The 19,149-nt window shown below is 34.8% G+C and overlaps 1 protein-coding gene across 2 annotated transcripts in view; it reads left to right on the forward strand.

Moving 5' to 3' along the window:
• Positions 1 to 19,149, forward strand: part of LOC145303530 (coiled-coil domain-containing protein 87-like) — a 175,654-nt gene that overhangs the window by 12,156 nt on the left and 144,349 nt on the right. For both annotated transcript variants that reach the window (XM_080144985.1, XM_080144986.1), the window contains exons 2-3: positions 7,756 to 7,919; positions 12,763 to 12,835. In XM_080144985.1, coding sequence (XP_080001111.1) covers positions 7,806 to 7,919; positions 12,763 to 12,835 — 187 coding nt within the window. In that variant the 5' untranslated portion in view covers positions 7,756 to 7,805. The remainder of the gene's footprint in view (positions 1 to 7,755; positions 7,920 to 12,762; positions 12,836 to 19,149) is intronic.

Consider the following 19,149-nt stretch of genomic DNA (forward strand, 5'->3'; position numbering starts at 1 on the left):
TGTAGCTCTTTTTACATATTTCTCAACAAAAGCTTGATGTGTCTGCCTATATAGTGGTTTTCACGGTGGTCAACTCAAACATACATGCATTAAGGCACCGTTATCCATTTACACTGGGATTTAGTGTCCCCAGGAGCTCAAAAGAGGTAAAAAAAATGCCCTCAAAATAGTAAAAAAATGACACTTTTTGCCCCATAGCGTTTGATCCATCCATTAGATTTTCCTGAAACTTGGCCAAAATGTGGTGGCCATTGTTCTTAATATAAATTCAGTATGCTTCAATATGATACCAAGTTTGTGAATTTTTGTTGTGTCTGTCAAAAGTTTTTAGCGGACACACATGCATACATACATACATACATACACACATTTTCACTTTTATATATAGACTAGCGGGGGTACCCGGCGTTGCCCGGGTGTTTGAAGGTGTGTGTGCTGTTAAATAAAAAGAAAACGGTGGGGGGGGGGGTAAAAGTTGGTAGGATCGAACCCGAAGCCCTGAGGCGAAGTTTGAAAATAAAATCGGCCAGCCAGAATGAGTTACTGAAAGATGTTTGAATTTATTTAAGTAAGAACCAAATTGACAGGTGCGAGCACGGAAGTCGTAGAGCATTACGACAACAAGGTCAATGACCAGATTTGTTTGTTATAAGCGAAGTAAAAAAAGAAAACAATTTTAAAACTTAAGCAGGGGATGGGGAGGGTAATCAAAACATCGAAAAAAAAACACAAAAAAGACTAACATAAGGCAAACGAACAATGTTAATGTAAAAATCGAAAAAACGAAAAAGAAAACAAACGTAAAAAATGGCTTGAATAAGCCTGTTTCGATATTAAAAATTAAAAAATCGGTGGGTACCCGGCTGATTTTGTGTGTGTGGTTAGGGGTGGATAAGCGAAGTAAAAAAAAAAAACCCAGAAAAACTAACGTTACGTGAAAAATGGCTTAAATAACACTGGTTCAATATTTAAATTTAAAAAATCGAAAAAAAAAAAGACATCTCACACCACGATTCGAACCCAAAATGTTTAGATAACGAACCAATGCGCTAACCAACAGAGCTAACGTGACGTACATGAAATTTAGTCAGTTCTTCAAGTATTTAAAATAAATCAGGTCATGACGTCATCTGACGCATGCGTAGAACCGGTCGTCGTCACGAGAGGACCGTTTTTGTTGACCTCTGTCGAAAATTGTCGATTTTGGGGTGAAAAAATGAACGTTTTTGGCCAATTTTTCGATATTTTTCGTGCGAAGGATGAAGCTTCAATATGATACCGAGTTTATGAATTTTCGTCGTGTCTGTCGAAAGTTTTTAGCGGACACACAAACATACATGACAACATACAAACACACATACATACATACACACATTTTCGCTTTTATATTTATAGAAGAAGATAATAATTCTGGATTAATTAAAGTATAATATTCATGCATATTTTACAATCAGGCAATGCTGAGCAGCTTGCTAGTATCAGCATATTTCTATTTTCTGTCTTCACTGGGCAAATCAAACATCTGTATGACTCTCTCTCTCTCTCTCTCTCTCTCTCTCTATCTCTCTCTCTCTCTCTTTCACCCACTCTCACGCACAACTTATCCAAATACAGATCAGCAAAGATAGATTTTGTTGGAGACTTACATAAATCCTTTGAAATAAATAAATAAAAAGAAATACACTATCAAATAATGTAAAATAAACTTTTGTTTATTTTTGTTAAAAGAAAATGAATTACTTTTTAGTGTGTGCAAAGGTGACAGTCTGTATGAAGGAAGGAAGGGAGGAAGAAGGTGAAGACTTGAGAGCGTGAGAGAAAATGTCCGACTATGTGTTATGGCGAAGTGAGTAGAAAAGAGAGTCAAGCAATGTTCTTTGACATGCGAGAAAAGCTGTCATTTCAGCTACTGAATTTCATGCAGCGAGTGTTGCTGTTAGTGTCGGTTATCCCTTTCTTTCTGACGAGAGAAGTTCTCCGTGCCTTTTATATTTCTTTAGCGGCTTCAAGAGGCTTGCAAAAATAAGTTATTTAAATCGAGCTCTGATTGGTCAAAACTAAATATTTTTGATACCCCCCCCCCAAAAAAAACGTGCTTTCAGCTACGTCAGCCATTTCTCAAGTGTCCTACTTTTTGACCCAAGAGGTTTGGTGTGGGTGAATGCTGTAATTCTCATGCAAATGAATTTATAAATTTTAATGTGCATCTTAGAAGAATAAAATAAGAAACAGCACAAATACCCCCCCCCCCGATTAAAAAAAATATGGAAGATGTGCATATATTTTTTTAATATGTGATATATTCTTTAAAATGTTTTGGCTAGTGGACTCTTCTGCCATTTTTTGTAGTAGAAATCTTGAAATACAATGAAATGATAAACATATGATTTTGGTTTGCTCCTTTATCATCTTTCTATCACATCAGAATATTATTTTCATAATTTTCACTATATATATATATATGGTAGCTTCCTTCGGGTTTGACAGACTATGGATATCTACTGTAAGGGTGTTGCGAGGCCGGTCGTCCAGAGACAATCGACTCAACAACTACCAAGGTAGACACAGGCAAAAAGTAAACAGCAAAAAGGCAAAGAAGAATGACAGACACAGGTTATTCGGTTAAAGACTAGGATTTGCTTTTTTGCAAAGGAAGCGAAAAATCGTATGATCTGGATGCTGGTCGCCTGGAAGGTCGCACGTTATTGGAGGCTAAGGTGTAGAGGTCTGGAACAGGTACTCTAGGCGTAGCGTGATTCATGGTTGCTTGCAGGGTTTAGATCAATCGGCTGGATGTCAGGGCGATCCGGAACGGACGGTGGACACTGAGAACGCGGGTGTCAGTGTTAAGGAACGAATGACACTGAGAACAGAAGATCAGTGCTAAGGAACGGATGGTCAGTTGGGAGCCAGGTGTAAGCGAGGTTGCAGACCAGAGGAACACAGTGCGAGCAAGGTAGCAGACCAGAGGTGCAAGGTGCGAGAGAGTTTGCAAGCCGGAGGAGCGAGGTGCAAGTGAGGTTGCAAGCGGGATGAGCGAGGTACAAGTGAGGTTGCAGGCCGGAGGAGCGAGGTTGCAGGCAAGGTTGCCGGAAAGCTGCAGGAGGAGCTGGAAGGCACCAAGGGCTGGAAGGCTGCGGGAATGAGCAAGAAACCACTGGAGTGAGCTGAAAGCGCTGGAAACTGGGAGTGAAATTCGCTGCTGGTGGGTCTCAGGAGGTAAGCAGTAGTGAATCGCATTAGTGAAAAAACTTATTAGCCCTGATAAGGGCTGGTTGTTTAGCCCTGATAAGGGCTGTTTGAACTGCTGTCGAGATGGCTGGTGTCGCTGGGAATCCTTTGGCAGGTGGATTTGGTTGACGTGATTGGTAGCATCAGTTGTTGCTTCGGGAGCCTCCTTCTACTCCCTAGGCCAGGGCTGGCGCCCGGCTGAAACTCCAGGTTGAACCGAGGCTGGCTGTATTCATTTGGCCAGCGTGATGTTAGTGATGTCACCCCCAATAAGACAAACAAACGACTCTAATTAATTCTAGAATGAAATTTATGCAATCAAAATTAAATTGGGAGTTTGTTGATTCCATTTAAATTAATTTCGTCTAAAAGTAAAAAGTCAATTGCCTGTTTTGTTGGCGTTTTGTTGATATATTTAAATTCTGACATGCGTGGCGAAATCGATGATGAAAAGAGAAAGCGAAGGTCAATATATTCACTGAACCCGGATATTGTTCATACGTTAGCTTGCATTTAGCCAATTACGTTCTTTATTTAAGTGAAGAGAAACAACGGGGGCGAAGAGAGAAAGAAAAAAATGGAGGCGGTGATTTTGAAACCGCGACAAAGGTTGCCTGTGCATGAAATTTTTGTGATAAGAGTTGCACAATATCCAACCGCACTTCTCCTGAGTCAGCATTGTTAAAAACGAGTGGCAAGTGGAGGTTCAGGACGACTGGAAGCAATGCAGAGATAAGCAGAAAGCACATACAGCACTTAAAATTCTCTTTAATGGTCACCCATCTGGTATTAGCCAGGTTCAACTTAACTTAACTATGGTGATCTGATGAGAACCGGTGTGTCAACATGATTATGCTGTATATTATATCTATATACATATATATTACATATATATTATATCTATATACATATATATTACATATATATTATATCTATATACATATATATTATATCTATATACATATATATTACATATATATTATATCTATATACATATATATTACATATATATTATATCTATATACATATATATTACATATATATTATATCTATATACATATATATTACATATATATTATATCTATATACATATATATTACATATATATTATATCTATATACATATATATTACATATATATTATATCTATATACATATATATTACATATATATTATATCTATATACATATATATTACATATATATTATATCTATATACATACACATACAAGGATGGATGACACAGGTAAGGAAAACATTTTTGATAACATGGTTAGGTTAGCCTAATTAATCTGGGGCAAAAACTAGATCCAATATTTGGAACTTTTTTGTTCTTGTGTTTAAGCGTGGTGGTGTTTGATCTACACTAATGGAGAGCCATGATTTAATATACTGTTTTGTTTTTAAATTCCCAAAACAGTGTTTCATGGTAAACAACTTATGATCCCTGAAAAAACATTAGAACTATTTTGAATTCATGAATGCAAATAGATTCAACAATTGCAGGAGATTAATTAACTAACCGGCAAAATAATTTTTTTTTTGTTTATAGTTTTAAAAGTTAAAAAAGAAAAATTCCAAAGTGCACACGCACGCACACACACACACACACACACACACACACACACACACACACACACACACACACACACACACACACACACGCACACACACACTCACACACACACACACACACGTTTGTGTGTGTGTGTGTGTTTGTGTGTATAAGGAAAATTTTCTAATATCAGAATAATTTGAAAAGATGATTATCAACTCACTTTTTTTTTTCGAAGAAATCAATAAAAGAACCTTTTTTTTTTTTTGGCAGTTGACTAATAAGTATGATGAGAGAGAGCAAAAAAAAAAAAAAAATAGACTCAAGTAATCTTAAGTACTTCCTATTCCTACTTAACATCTAGTGATCTCCAAATCAGCAACAGATTAATGGTAATATAACTGCTGCTTTTTCATCTCAAGTAGTGCCAAGTGTTGGCAACTTTATGCAATAATTCCCTTGAATGTAATTCATTTGTTTTTCTTATGTAAACAAAAAAAAAAAAGATCTGTTTTATTCGATAATTATAAGTGGATATGAATGCTATTGATAAAATAAAATAAAAAAATAAAGATCGATTTATGAAAACATATTTTTTATCAATTTTTTTTTTTTGTAATATTTCTTTTTTTTTTTTTTTTTTTTTTTTTTAAAATGGTCATCCAAGAGATTGTTTATGTTTATGTGTGTACAACCTAGCTTCCACATATTGGAACCACTTGACAAGAACACGCAAAGAAAAAACAAACTTCAATATTAATTCTTTCCCTTTGATAAATGAAAAAATCATTTATATGAGAGGAGTGTTCTCGTCGATTGGTTCCTGTATGGGGGATCGATTTACTAAGCCGTTGCATTAGAAACAGAAAAACCCCTACAAATATTTAAATACTAAACTTTTTGATTTATTTTTTGTATAATCTGGTAGATTAGTGTCCAATCAATAATAGTCTGCAGAAAAAGTTGAAAAAAAGATGAAAATAGAAAATATATAAGGAGTGTATACACTGTACAGGTTCATCACTACTTTATATACCATCAAGAATGCTCCTCAAATGTCCAGCTAAGGCATATCTAACAGATTAATTTCCTTGGACACTTGATTGACAAGGATGCAATATCTCCACTACATGAGAAAGTAAGTGCTATTTTAAATTTCCCACAACCCACGTCTGTCAGACAAGTATGAAGATTCATAGGCATAATTAACTACTGTAGATGATTCTTACCTAACCGTTCTACAATACTTGCACCGTTGACATGTCTGTTAAAAAATAAAACACAAAAAAAACGAACAGTTAAAGTTAGAAGGACCTAACTTAGAAACTTTCAAACCAGCTAAAACTGCTTTGGCCAGCCTTACAAAATTGAATTACATAAAAGACAGTGAGGACACAAAACCTACACTTACAACAGATGCATCAGATATAGCTTTGTAATATTACTGTAGCCCTTTTGTTAAAACTGTAAAATCATTGATCTAAGTAATCTGGTTCATGTAGTGTCAGAATATATCTGGTTTTTCCGGTTTATCTCCAATATCCTTATAGGAGTCTGCAACATATTTCCATTGTATGGATGCCTGACGCGACAACCCCACCCACCCCACAATATCATTATATTACCTTTAGACAGAACAGATACTACTCTTGGATCCTAGCCAGAAGACCAAGAAGGTATATTTTACTTTCACATACAGCCCAAAAGCGACATTTTTTTTACATTGTATCTTCGGTGATAGGGAGATCCTATTTATTACAAAGGTGGATAGTTGATAATATACTATGAACATTAAATTAGCATTATCCTATATATCAATTTAATATTCGCAGTATGGCTATGACAATAGCATATTCTTTTCCTTGTTTTGATTCTCAGGTATATATCCATTGATATCTTATATGTTTTTATGTAGAGTGACGTAATCCTTGGTTGATTAATTGTGTCTAACTGTGCCGGATATATACTCGAGAGTAAAAACAATGAAAAGAATAGGCTGTTGTCATAGCCCTAGTTATCACCTCCTATCCTCCTTTTTAATACAGTAGAACCCTGGGATTCGGCATTAATCTGTTCCAGGGTTGGGATCGTAAAGTAAAATTGCTGTACGGTGAAGCCTAAAGAAAGTTTTATACAGTATATATTAAAAATTAGTAACAAAATACAATACACTATATAATACACATGTATCAAGTAACATTATAAATAAAACTGTAAGATGGGGCAAATACCGTAACCAGGGGCCAGAAAAACATTGTATTCCACAGTGTAACTTGAAAAAAACATATCCTAGGGCCACCATATACTGGGGTTCTATTGTAAATAGATCTTCCAATCAAATAATTTATAATCTGGAAACCATGACACATAAGTTATGTACATACATTAAAGGTACTACGATATTAATATATATATATATATATATATATATGTGTGTGCATATATTTTGGTATGAAAAGGTTGGCAAGAGCTTCCTGAACCTTCCATAAGCAGCACAACAGTGAGCAGTTATAACATGTTTGCAACCTTCACAGCAACCACCATCAACATGTCATCCAGGTAGCAGAAGGTAGTTTCAATGCTGTGTATATCCACATGTGCCCCACTGTTCAACCAGCAATTGGACAAGCAATACACAGACATCTGCAACAAATAGTATAGTGTGTAGTAATATACCACACAATTCTGCTTTTATGTATCTTAAGGTTTAATACTTTATGAATTTCTTTTTTTTTTTTTTTTTTTAAATTACTTTACTTTATTAATTACTTATGTTATATTTAAACCACCTTAACTTAATTCCTGGGCTATGCCGGACAGGGACAGCTAGTGCTATATAAAGAAAAAATAAGTAAGAGATGTACTTTATATAATTATGATAATAATTGTCTAATCCAACATAGATGGGTGCTTCAATAAATTGATATTATTTTCTCATGAAATAATCTTTCTTTGTGTTTTGTTTCAACAGGTATCGAAAGATTTTTTTCAAGCCCTGACAGAAGCATCCTTGAACTTCCAATGACTTGTGTGCCAAAGACTTTAAGTAGAAATATTTTCAACATGTCTGAAGTTAACTGTATCAGCAGAAATCCATATCGGAAAGGACTAGATAAATATCTAGTCAAACCATTTGTAAGATTTGTTTTTTTCTAATCTTATGTTTAACCTCTATTAGTAGGAAAAATGATGTACTGTATGTACCTTTTATCTATCTATCTATCATATATATATATATATATATGTATATTTAGGCAGTATTTTTTCATTCAAGCAAATATTATTAAATGCAACAGAGACACTGCTTTATGATTCTTTTTTTTAACCATATTTATGAAAATCAAATTTCAAATGAAATGTTTAGAGTATGGTTTCCCTTAAACTTGTATAAATATGGTTTATCTTTTATTTTTTTCTTATTTTTTAGCTTTTTTTAACATTTAAAAAAAAATGTTTAAATTCGGAGTTCTTAAAGTTTTGGGATCCTATTTTTTTTAATATTTTTTATTTATATATATATATATTTGCATATCCCTTATTTGCTTTGTCTATCTCTTTTCCTACTTTCTCCACTTTCTTATTTATTTTCCCTATTTTTTCCTTTCTTCTTTTATCATTTGCTCTTATGTAATGATCCCTATTATTTCATAGTGACTCATAGTTTTCTTTTTAATATTATTTAATATATACTACCCTTTGAATTTACTGACATATTGTGCCTACTTTTAATATTTCTTCATTGTTTTTTACCATATTATCCTATTCCTTTATTCTCGTTTTATATCTAAATGTTATTAAGCCAATTTTTATCTATATTTGTATTTTGTATAATTCTTGCCATTCTCCTCTTCTGATGAGAAACATTTAGCTTTGAAATGTCATGACCTAAAAGGTCTTTTTTTATTTTTCCTTATTGTTTTGATAATATAATAAAATTATATGTAACTTTTTCCTAATTTAAAAAAATATATATTTTAATATATAGATAGATATCTTTTGTATATCTTTATATATATATATATATATAAGAGCAAATAGTTAATAAAACATGTTAAAAAACACTTTGAAAAAGAGTTAAAAACATATTTAATCAGAAAAGGAAACACTTAATAAGAATAATAATAGGACTATCCACTATAATAATAATAATAATAATAGGATTAACCACTTATTAAGTGTTTCCTTTTCTGATTAAATATGTTTTTAACTCTTTTTCAAAGTGTTTTTTAACATGTTTTATTAACTATTTGCTCTTATTATAAGCTCTATCTCCTATTTGGTTTTATCAAGCTTTTAGATCTGGTTGAGATTACTTTATAAATATTAATTCTTTAATATTTATAATATACTTTAGTTTTACCATCTTGGATCATTTTGGTAAATTTAATTGTAATGTTTATTTCATTTTGTATGTATATATATATATATATATATATATATATATATATATATATATATATAAACTTTTGTAGATACCTGTATATGTCTCTTTTATGTGTATGCCTACAGTATAACTCCAGACCTTTTGGTGAGGAGCAAAGTGTGGTATCTTTTCTTGTTACACTTCACCTGCCTGTTTTGTTTTGTTAGGGAAGGAGAAATCCTGTTGGATACGCAAGGTCGAGTGTACCCAAACACAACAATCCTGAATGAATCTGGGAAAAGAAAACAATGTGAATGATTCATCCTGGTTATTGAACTTGTTGTGATGCAATCAAATAAATTGTCAAAAAGGTCACAGTAAATTAATAAAAAAAGACTTAAATGGAATTGAAGCTAATTGTTTGTTTGCTGAACAGCGAAAGGTTGAATTCCATTGCGCACCATCAACCAAGACCCAATCCTAACCCTAACCTGTCCCTGCTTTACCACCACCAACACAAATATCTATAATATGAATCTCACCTGTCTGTTTGTATGTATGTATGCCTAAAACTTTCAACAGAGGCGATGAATTTTCACAAGATTGGTATGATTTTGATCTCGGATGACAAATATAAAAATTGGCCAAAAACATTAATTCCTTCACCTTCAGTTTTCTACAAGGAGGGGTCGATTTTTTTTTTAGCCATTTTTGCAAGTTATTGTATCGATTGGATTGACTTTGCCTAATTTTAACATTCCGAACTTCCAGTTGTGTCATGGAGTAGCGGGTAAGATGTCAGATTTTCTTTCACTTTCTTTTCCGCCTTTGCGTCAGAGGTTCAAGCCTGCCTGCTTACTACCACTTTTTTTTTTTTTGCTCAACACACACTTCCAAACATCCAGGCAATGCCAGGCACCCAGGCTAGTTCACAATAAATCTGATTTAATATTTTTATCAATCAAAGTGTTGTCATTTTTCTGAATACAGTATAATATAACAATCCTTCTAGAGGTAATTTTTTTCCCTCATCCAAAGTGCTTTTTTGTGGGTGGGGTGGGGGGGGCTGGATTTTCTCCATTTTAAAAAACAACATTGTGTTCATCTTTTTCCTCATGGGGAGGCAAGTAAACAGGAACTCTAGATAGATTGATTTACAGACTTGAAATTTGACATATAGGGTATTCAGACATCTGGAAAACTTTTTAATCGGTTTTTATTTAGAAAAAGGGCTGCTAAGGAGTAAAAATTAAAAAATTGGTACGTGGGTGTCACCAGATTTTTATCTGTTTGCTAACTGTTTCACGAATGTACATGCATGAATCGTTCACATGATAGATTTATTATGTTAAGAATAAGTAGGCTTCAAGACATTGTTTAAAGATCATGTGAAGCTGGCCTAATGGTTATCGTACTGGACTCACTGTCTCTAGGTTTTGGTTTTGATCTCGGTTCGAGTATTGTTTTTTTTTTTTTACTTACAAAAAGTGAACTGTTTAGAAAAAACATAATACATGTCTGTATGAATTAAAATATAATATTTATGCATATTTTACAACCGGGCAATGCCAGGCAGCCTGCTATTAACTCTAAAAATTTAGATATTTCTTTATTTGCTATATACTTTAAAAAGTAAAGTTCTTTGCTATCTCCCACTCTATAATAAAGCCCAATGTATATCTATTTGTATATTTTTATATATAAATAGTTATATATCCATCCCGTCATGCAAAAGTAAAAGTGTAAGAGCAGAGGCGAGGAAGGATCTGACCTTGAGTCAGGTGTAGAAATTCACGACAAATGGCTGCAACGGTGTCAGTTGGAGTGAGCAATTAAAGCCCTGTTTCAGTAAATGGGAGGAACTGACTTATGAATATTTCATATTACTGTGGGGAAACGAGATTATTATTCACCCTAAGTTGAGAGGAAAAAGCAAATTTATCATGTTCAACATAGATGCGTACTACCCCTCCATAGCTGCAGCAACTACACCAGACTCGTGTACGCATTGTGAAAACAAAAGCATCAGTTAATGGAAATATTAAGTGGATTGCTAAGGGGCATGAAAGCTATATGCTATATCAAAATTATTGTCACATCTGGGCTGGTGCATCCACCACTAACCTCTCCCTCTTGGATAAGGTCCAAAAAAGAGTTTTTAATCTAATAGGTCCCACATTGTCAACTAAGCTCCAACCCCTGTCCCATCGCTGTAATGTTGCATCTTTGTTCCTGTTTTACAAATATTTTAATTGAATATGCTCTGATGAACTCATTGCACTTGTGCCGCCTCGACGTAGATATCCCCGACAAACCTGCTTAACAACAAAATCTCACCCCTTCACTGTTGAGGTCCCTAAATGTCAGAAAGCTTTCTACTTTAATAGTTTCTTCCCTCGAACAACTAGACTTTGGAATTCCCTTCCTGCTACCTGCTTCCCTGATTGTACTGATATGCAGAAGTTTAAATGTAATGTAAATCAACATCTTGTTAATCTTTCCTAGGCAGGGTTTCAAATAGTAACCTCTTATGTCCAAGTGGTGAATAGTGAATAGAATAGTGGTGTTAGGGGTGAATGTGAGTAAAAAAAAAAAAAAGAAACAACCCAACATAACCTTTATTCATTGTTGAGAGTGTCCAAGTTAACTTTGGAAAAGGATTCACATTGACCAAGCTGGTTTAGTTTTTGGACACATGTTCTTAATAGTGATGGATGCCTACTTTGAATGAATGCAGGTTTGCATAATGAAGACATCCACTGCTGTAACCATCATTGTGAAGCTGAGGAGAATCTTTGTGGCACATGGTTTATCACTGCTGGTTATGATAACAGCCCTTGTTTCTCTAGTCATGAATTCAGTTGGCTTTTAGAGGTCAATTGGGTTCGGCATACAGGGTGGAACGATAAATTTGTCGCCCTAAAGAAAACAACACTACAGCTTTATTTTGAAACTTTTATTGAAAAATCAATTCAAGTAACTTGATTATGTAGTAGAGCTGACATCTATTCAATGTAGCCGCCTTCAGCCTCAATCACCACCTCAATACAGATTTGGAACTGAGAGCATGCTTTTTCCACAAATATCAGCGGGAGCTTAACGGATACTCGGTGGATGGCAGTAATCCGACTGGCTTTGGTGTTATGGGAGGTCCTCACTAAAAGGACAATCTCATTTCCAGATGAGGATGTGACTGATGTGAATGATGCCACAAATGACATAGTGACGAGTGGTACAAAGGAGTCTTCTAAGGATGCAAGAACACCAGAGTTGGTAAGTTAGAATGAAGCCAAGTTGGAACTTTAGACATTGGACAAAAGGCATCACCTTCTTTGGAGATCTGAACGTTTGTGGAAAGTGCCGTTTAAATTCTGATTCATGTAAGAATGTAGCAATCTGATGCATCAAGGATGCAGTTATCATTCTTAAAGAAGAAAATTTGAGCTGAAATTACAGTTCCTGTATGCTTTTTTTGTGTAATCTTGCCTGGGGGTGATGCTTTTATTTTGTTGTTGTTGTTATAATGGTAAGCATCTTTGTTTGCAGGATTTAATATAAACATAATATTGATTAATATAGACATAATATTGATTACTTTTTTTATTTTCTTTACAGAAAGATGGTTCTGCTGATTTAAGAATAGTACTGCAACCGCTAAGTTTATTTTCTACCCAACAGCCTTTAAAAGGTAATCAAGTAAAAAATATTTTGCAATATTTGTTTATAATGAGGGTTATGATTAAAGAAAATTGGCAATAGGAACAGACCACTCAAGTGGAGCTATGTTCTGTTAGCAACCAAGCAGAAACCAGAATCGTTCTGTAAAAATATTGAATCTTTTAGAATTCCTGCACATAATTTTTCATGTCTACACAAGAAAGATCTTTACTCTTTGTCTGCAAACTTTTACAGTTCAAGATTTATACAGATTAGCTACCCATCGGAAATTCTTTTTCATCTCCAAGACTTATACAAATTAGCTACCCATCGGAAACTTCTGAAATTAAACGTAACTTTCAATTCAAAAGTTAGGTCATAGTTTTCCATGGAAGTTACAGTTATAGAATAGTTTGGTATACAGTGTTTGAGTTTGGTTAGATAGATAATCATCCATTTTCACTATAGGATTTAAGCAACTTTCACATTGTCTCTTTTGTGAGTATCTGATTTTAAAATCAAATCTGAAAAGTAAATACCAATACTTGAATTTTATGTTGTATATTGATGTCCTGTTAAAAATAGTGGTGCCAGGTAAGTATAAGAAATGCTACCACCGCCACTACTATTACTACTACTACTATGAAAATAACGGTAAAAAGATGATGAAATATTTCTCCTGGTTTCACCACATCATAACTCCCTCCCCTCCTCTTCGACATACATATCTCCGACAAACCCGCTTAACAACAAAATCTCACCCCTTCACTGTTGAGGTCCCTAAATGCCAGAAAGCTTTCTACTCTTAATAGTTTCTTCCCTCGAAAAACTAGATTTTGGAATTCCCTTCCTGCTACCTGCTTCCTTGACTGTACTGATATGCAGAAGTTTAAATGTAATGTAAACCAACATTTTGTTAATCTTTCCTAGGCATGATCTCAAAAAGTAGCCCCTTACATCCAAGTGTTAATATGCGTTGTTAAGGGTGAATATGAGTAAAAAAAAGAAGAAGAAAGTGTTTTATTAGTATGATGTGCAATGATGAACCAAATGTCAGTAATTGTATGCTAGAAGTTGGTAATTGTGCACATTACACACAGGATTTCTCATAAATGTTTGCTTGGGCTTGACTGGCACCTGACGTCGCCACTGGAATATGTTGAGCGCCATTAAAAATGCTTGGAAACTGTTGTGAAGGAACATAACTGGCTATACACCGGTTACAAACTGTATATATATATTGGACTGTTTGGCAGACAGCGGCAGACAGCGGCAGACAAGCAGTCGCAGTAAGACGGATAGTCTTACGTGTTGATTATCAGACTTTCTTCCCCATACTTGTTACTATGTACTTCTATTTACCTTAGGCGAGCAGCCTTACGTTTCTGTATTATAAATAAACCCCATTACACATACCACTCGGTGTAACTCACGTTTGTCTTTATTTCCTAAGTATTTAGGAATATAACAATGGCGACGAAAGGATGTTCTTTCTCTTAACAGAGATAAATTACCGTACCAAGGACTGTGTACAATGCAAGGATTTTTTGTTTTACGAAAAAAACAAACTACACAAGGATTTTTGACCACGTGCGTCAATGAATTTAAAAATTTTTCCTACCTAAAGTAGCGAAAAATACGGATTTTTCTTCGTAAAGAACTCACAAGAAATTATAGAAACATGTTCAAGGTAAAGTGGAATTTATATTTATTTTGACAAGTAAAAAAAAAAAAAAAAAAAAAAATGGTCGCAAGTTGAATTCGAAACTACACTAAAGAATTACGAGTTTCGAAAGAAAAAATATAAATACAACGACTATTGTACCATTTTATGCCACGTGGGAACGGCAGCCATATATTTTTTTTTTTTGGAAAATTAATTGTTTGTTATTGCCTTTATATAAATAATTGGAACTATTTGTCGTGGGAAGTAAGAAATATTTTGTGTATGAACTTACGTTGTTGAAAAAAAAAAAAAAAAAAAAAAAAAAAGAATTATTTTACAAAGCCTGTTGAATTACTATGGATGAACTTTGTTGAAACGTGTTGTGTCTGCATATTGCTACTAATTTACGATATACGTAAATTTACGATTTTTCTTTGGAATTATTGTGTAGAATTCGAAAAGACATTTTTGTACTAGAAGCTAACATGGAACAATTAGCAGAGTTAACTAAGGCTCTAGCCCTTAGCATCCAGGAACAGACAAAAATGACTCAACAATTTTTAGCGCAACAACAACAACAACAAATTCAACAACAACAGCTACAGCAACAGCTGCAACAACAACAAGAAAGAACACAAAAAACTTTAGAGGCACAACAAGAACAAACAAACATACTACAACGACAAATGTCGACACAGCAAAAGAATTTAGAAAAGCTAATTCTAACGTCGACCGGGAAGAAGACTAATTTTTCTGCCGAGGGTATTTCAAATTCACTAACGGAATTTCGTTACTCCCCGGATACTGGTGTTACTTTCCCTGCATACTACAGAAGATACGAAACAATTTTTACGAAAAGATGTTTAGACTGGACCGATGAGGAAAAAGTTACCCTGCTACTACAAAAACTGGGTACTGATGAAAACACCAAGTATGCAAATCTAATTCTACCAAAAAAACCGGAGGAGGTTTCGTTCGAGGAAACAATTAGTACCTTGTCGAAAATATTTGATAAAAGGGATAGCCTATTTCACTCTAGATACAAATGTTTGAACATTCAGAAGGCAGAAGCTGAAGACTATCTAGAATATGCTTGCACTGTGAACTGTTTATGCGAATCATTTAAATTGAATGAAATTTCCGCAGACCAATTTAAATGTTTAATCTTTGTACAAGGTCTCACAGCACCAAGGGACAAAGATATACGTTCACGGATCCTAACAATTATGGAGGCGGATCCTAACATAACATTGCAAAAAGTCACTGAAGAGTGTCAACGTCTGATTAACATAAAGAAAGACAACACTCGCATTGAAGAGAAAAATATTTTTAAGGTGCAGCAAGTAAAAAGGCAAGGGACCACAAGAAAGTCCAGGTTCCAAGAACACAGGATCCTTAAAGGATACAAAGACCCAAAGCTAAAGTGTAAATGTTGTGGTAGTTTAAGACACAACAATAAGACCTGCTGGTTTAGGAACAAAATATGTTATGAATGTGGTCTCAGAGGTCACAAGGGAACATACTGTGCCCAGAAGAAAAGACAAGGGACCGATAATGTAAATACGCTTCGCATGAATAAAGAAAAAAGCTGCGAAAGACGGAAATATGTTGATGTTCGGATAAATGGACATCTGGTTACATTGCTTCTGGATAGCGGTGCAGATATTAGTATTATAAATGAAGATATATGGAAAAGGATAGGTCGACCTGAATTAACGAAAACCAGAAAGACGGCGAGAAGTGTGTGCGGCAAAAGATTAGAGTTCAAGGGAGAATTAAAATGCAAAGTGACATTCGCTAACCAGACTCATAAATCCAAAGTGTACGTCGTACCAGGAAAGAATACATGCCTGTTTGGGGTAGATTGGATTGTCCTGTTTAATTTATGGGAGAAACCCATAAATTCGTTTTGTAACGTTTTAACTGCAGAAAAAGCAAACCAAAGGGAAGACTTCCTGAAGGATTTGAAAACTGAATTTCCCAATGTTTTTGCCGAAGGACTAGGACTCTGTATTAAGACAGAGGCAAAATTTGAATTAAAGAAAAATGCCACTCCAGTATTCAAACCTAAAAGGAATGTGCCTTTTTCAGCGATGGACGCAATCGAAAAAGAGTTGGATAGACTTCAACAACTGGAAGTCATTGAAAAAGTTAACCACACAGATTGGGCAAGTCCAACCGTGTATGTAAAGAAAAAAAATAACAGAATAAGGGTCTGTGGAGATTTTTCAACGGGTTTAAATGACTGTCTATTGGACCATAATTATCCCCTTCCGTCCGCAGAAGATTTGTTCTCTAAGCTTAACGGAGGAAAAATTTTTTCTAAGATAGACCTCTCAGATGCTTACTTGCAAATTAAGATCAGCGATGAATGCTCCAAATACTTAGGCATAAATACTCATAAGGGCATTTTTAAGCTAAAGAGGCTTCCTTTTGGATTAAAGGTTGCTCCTGCTATTTTCCAGCAAATTATGGACACGATGCTGGCAGGGTTGGAATTTTCAATGGCCTACCTTGACGATATCCTAATTAAAAGTGAAAATTTGCAAGATCATAAGAAGCATGTAAAAGAAGTATTCAAAAGAATACAGGAATTTGGTTTTAAATTGAGCCCAGAAAAATGCGATTTTTTTATGAAAAAAATTAAATATCTAGGTCAAATAATCGACAAAGAGGGTCGAAGACCGGATCCACAAAGGACTGAAGCAATTGAAAAGATGCCTGCTCCAGATTCAGTGACAAAATTAAAATCGTTTTTGGGATTAGTTCAATACTATGCAATTTACATCCCTAACATACATAATTTAAGAGCTCCTCTTAACGAGTTACTGAAAAAGGGTGTTAAATGGAACTGGAATAAGGAATGTGAATCTGCTTTCCAAAATATCAAAAGATGTCTACTGTCAGACTTAGCATTGGCACATTTCAATCCAGAAAAGGAACTAATACTAGCAACGGACGCCAGTGATTACGGTGTTGGCGCTGTATTACTTCACAAGTATGAGGATGGTAGGACAAAAGCTATCGCCCATGCTTCAAGAACGTTGGTTGCAGCGGAGAAAAATTACAGCCAAATTGAAAAAGAGGCGCTGTCGATAATATTTGGAATTACAAAGTACAATCGATTTCTCCATGGACGATCTTTTATTTTGCAAACCGACCATAAACCCCTACTTACCATATTTGGATCAAAGAAAGGCATTCCCACACATACTGCGAATCGATTACAGCGATGGGCTGTAACCCTCTTAAACTATCAGTTTAAGATGGAACATGTATCCTCAAAAAAGTTAGGACACGCAGATGCATTATCACGGTTGATCCCTAAAAGAAGCGAAAGTTTCGAAGAAACGGTAATTGCTGCGCTTAAAGACGAAAGTGAATGTACAAGTTCAATGTGTAATATGATACGTGAACTTCCGGTAACTTTCGAAAAAATAAAAAAAGAGGCAGTAAATGACATTTTCATTAAGAAAATGAAAAATCAATTGGGATGGATAAAAAAAAATAAAAAGGTAGATCAAACAACGCCTTTTTCCATCTGTGAAGATGTGCTCATGTATGGTGAGAGGATCGTAATTCCACTAACGTTACAGAGGAAAATTCTGAAGGAATTTCATACAGGTCATCCGGGCATTTCGAGAATGAAATCCCTTATGAGAGGATATGTGTACTGGCCTGGTATGGACAAGGAAGTTGAAAAATGTGTCAAGACATGCAGAGGATGTCAATTAGCAGCTCGAGATCCTCCAGTAAAAACGACGCCATGGCCAAAGACGGACCTACCCTGGTCACGTCTGCATATTGATTATGCGGGACCTATAAATGGTTATTTTTACTTGATTATTGTAGATTCTTTTTCAAAATGGCCAGAAATATTTAAGTTTAGACATCCAACAGCAAAAAACACTGTGAGTGTGCTTAATGAAATTTTTAGCCGTTTTGGAGTGCCAAAAACCTTAGTGAGCGATAATGGAACAGCATTTACTGCTCATGAATTCAAAGAATTCTGTGACTCACTAAATATTCTACATATGACAACACCTGTGTACCATCCACGATCGAATGGGTTGGCCGAAAAATTTGTAGATACGTTTAAAAGGGCACTTAAGAAAAATCTTACTACGGACACAGACGAACAATGTATTCAAACATTTTTAGCAATTTACAGGGTGACACCAAATCCTAATAATAATGTCAATTCTTCCCCGGCTGAGCTAATGTTTGCAAGAAAGATAAGATCTGTCTTCGATAGGCTGCTACCAGAGAAAAAGAAAGTTTTCAAAAAAGAAAACCTTAATACCAAGTGCTTCTCCCCAGGTGAAAATGTATATTTCAAAAATTTTCAAAATGGACGAAATCAGTGGGTTGAAGGTATTATCAAAAAAAGGATTGGGAGCATGGTCTATACCATCCAAGGATTAAGTTTTGTCTGCAAAAGACACAGAAATCAAATACGTCCCAGACTGTCTCCAAATGTGAAAGAGACACCAATGGAAACATTGTGCGATATTTTTGATATACCAAAACCAGCGTGTGTACCGCAAACAATGAATATTTCGCCTGAACCGACCATACGGGCTGGACAGAAACCTTTACCCCGGGTAACGCTGACCAGAAGGAAAAGCGCAAGAAAGAGAAAAGTTACCAGGAGATTAAGCCCTGACCCTAAAAGGAAG

This window comes from Euprymna scolopes, chromosome 19 (genome assembly GCF_053919585.1).
Source record: "Euprymna scolopes isolate OS-2025 chromosome 19, ASM5391958v1, whole genome shotgun sequence".
NCBI classification, from domain to species: domain Eukaryota; kingdom Metazoa; phylum Mollusca; class Cephalopoda; order Sepiida; family Sepiolidae; genus Euprymna; species Euprymna scolopes.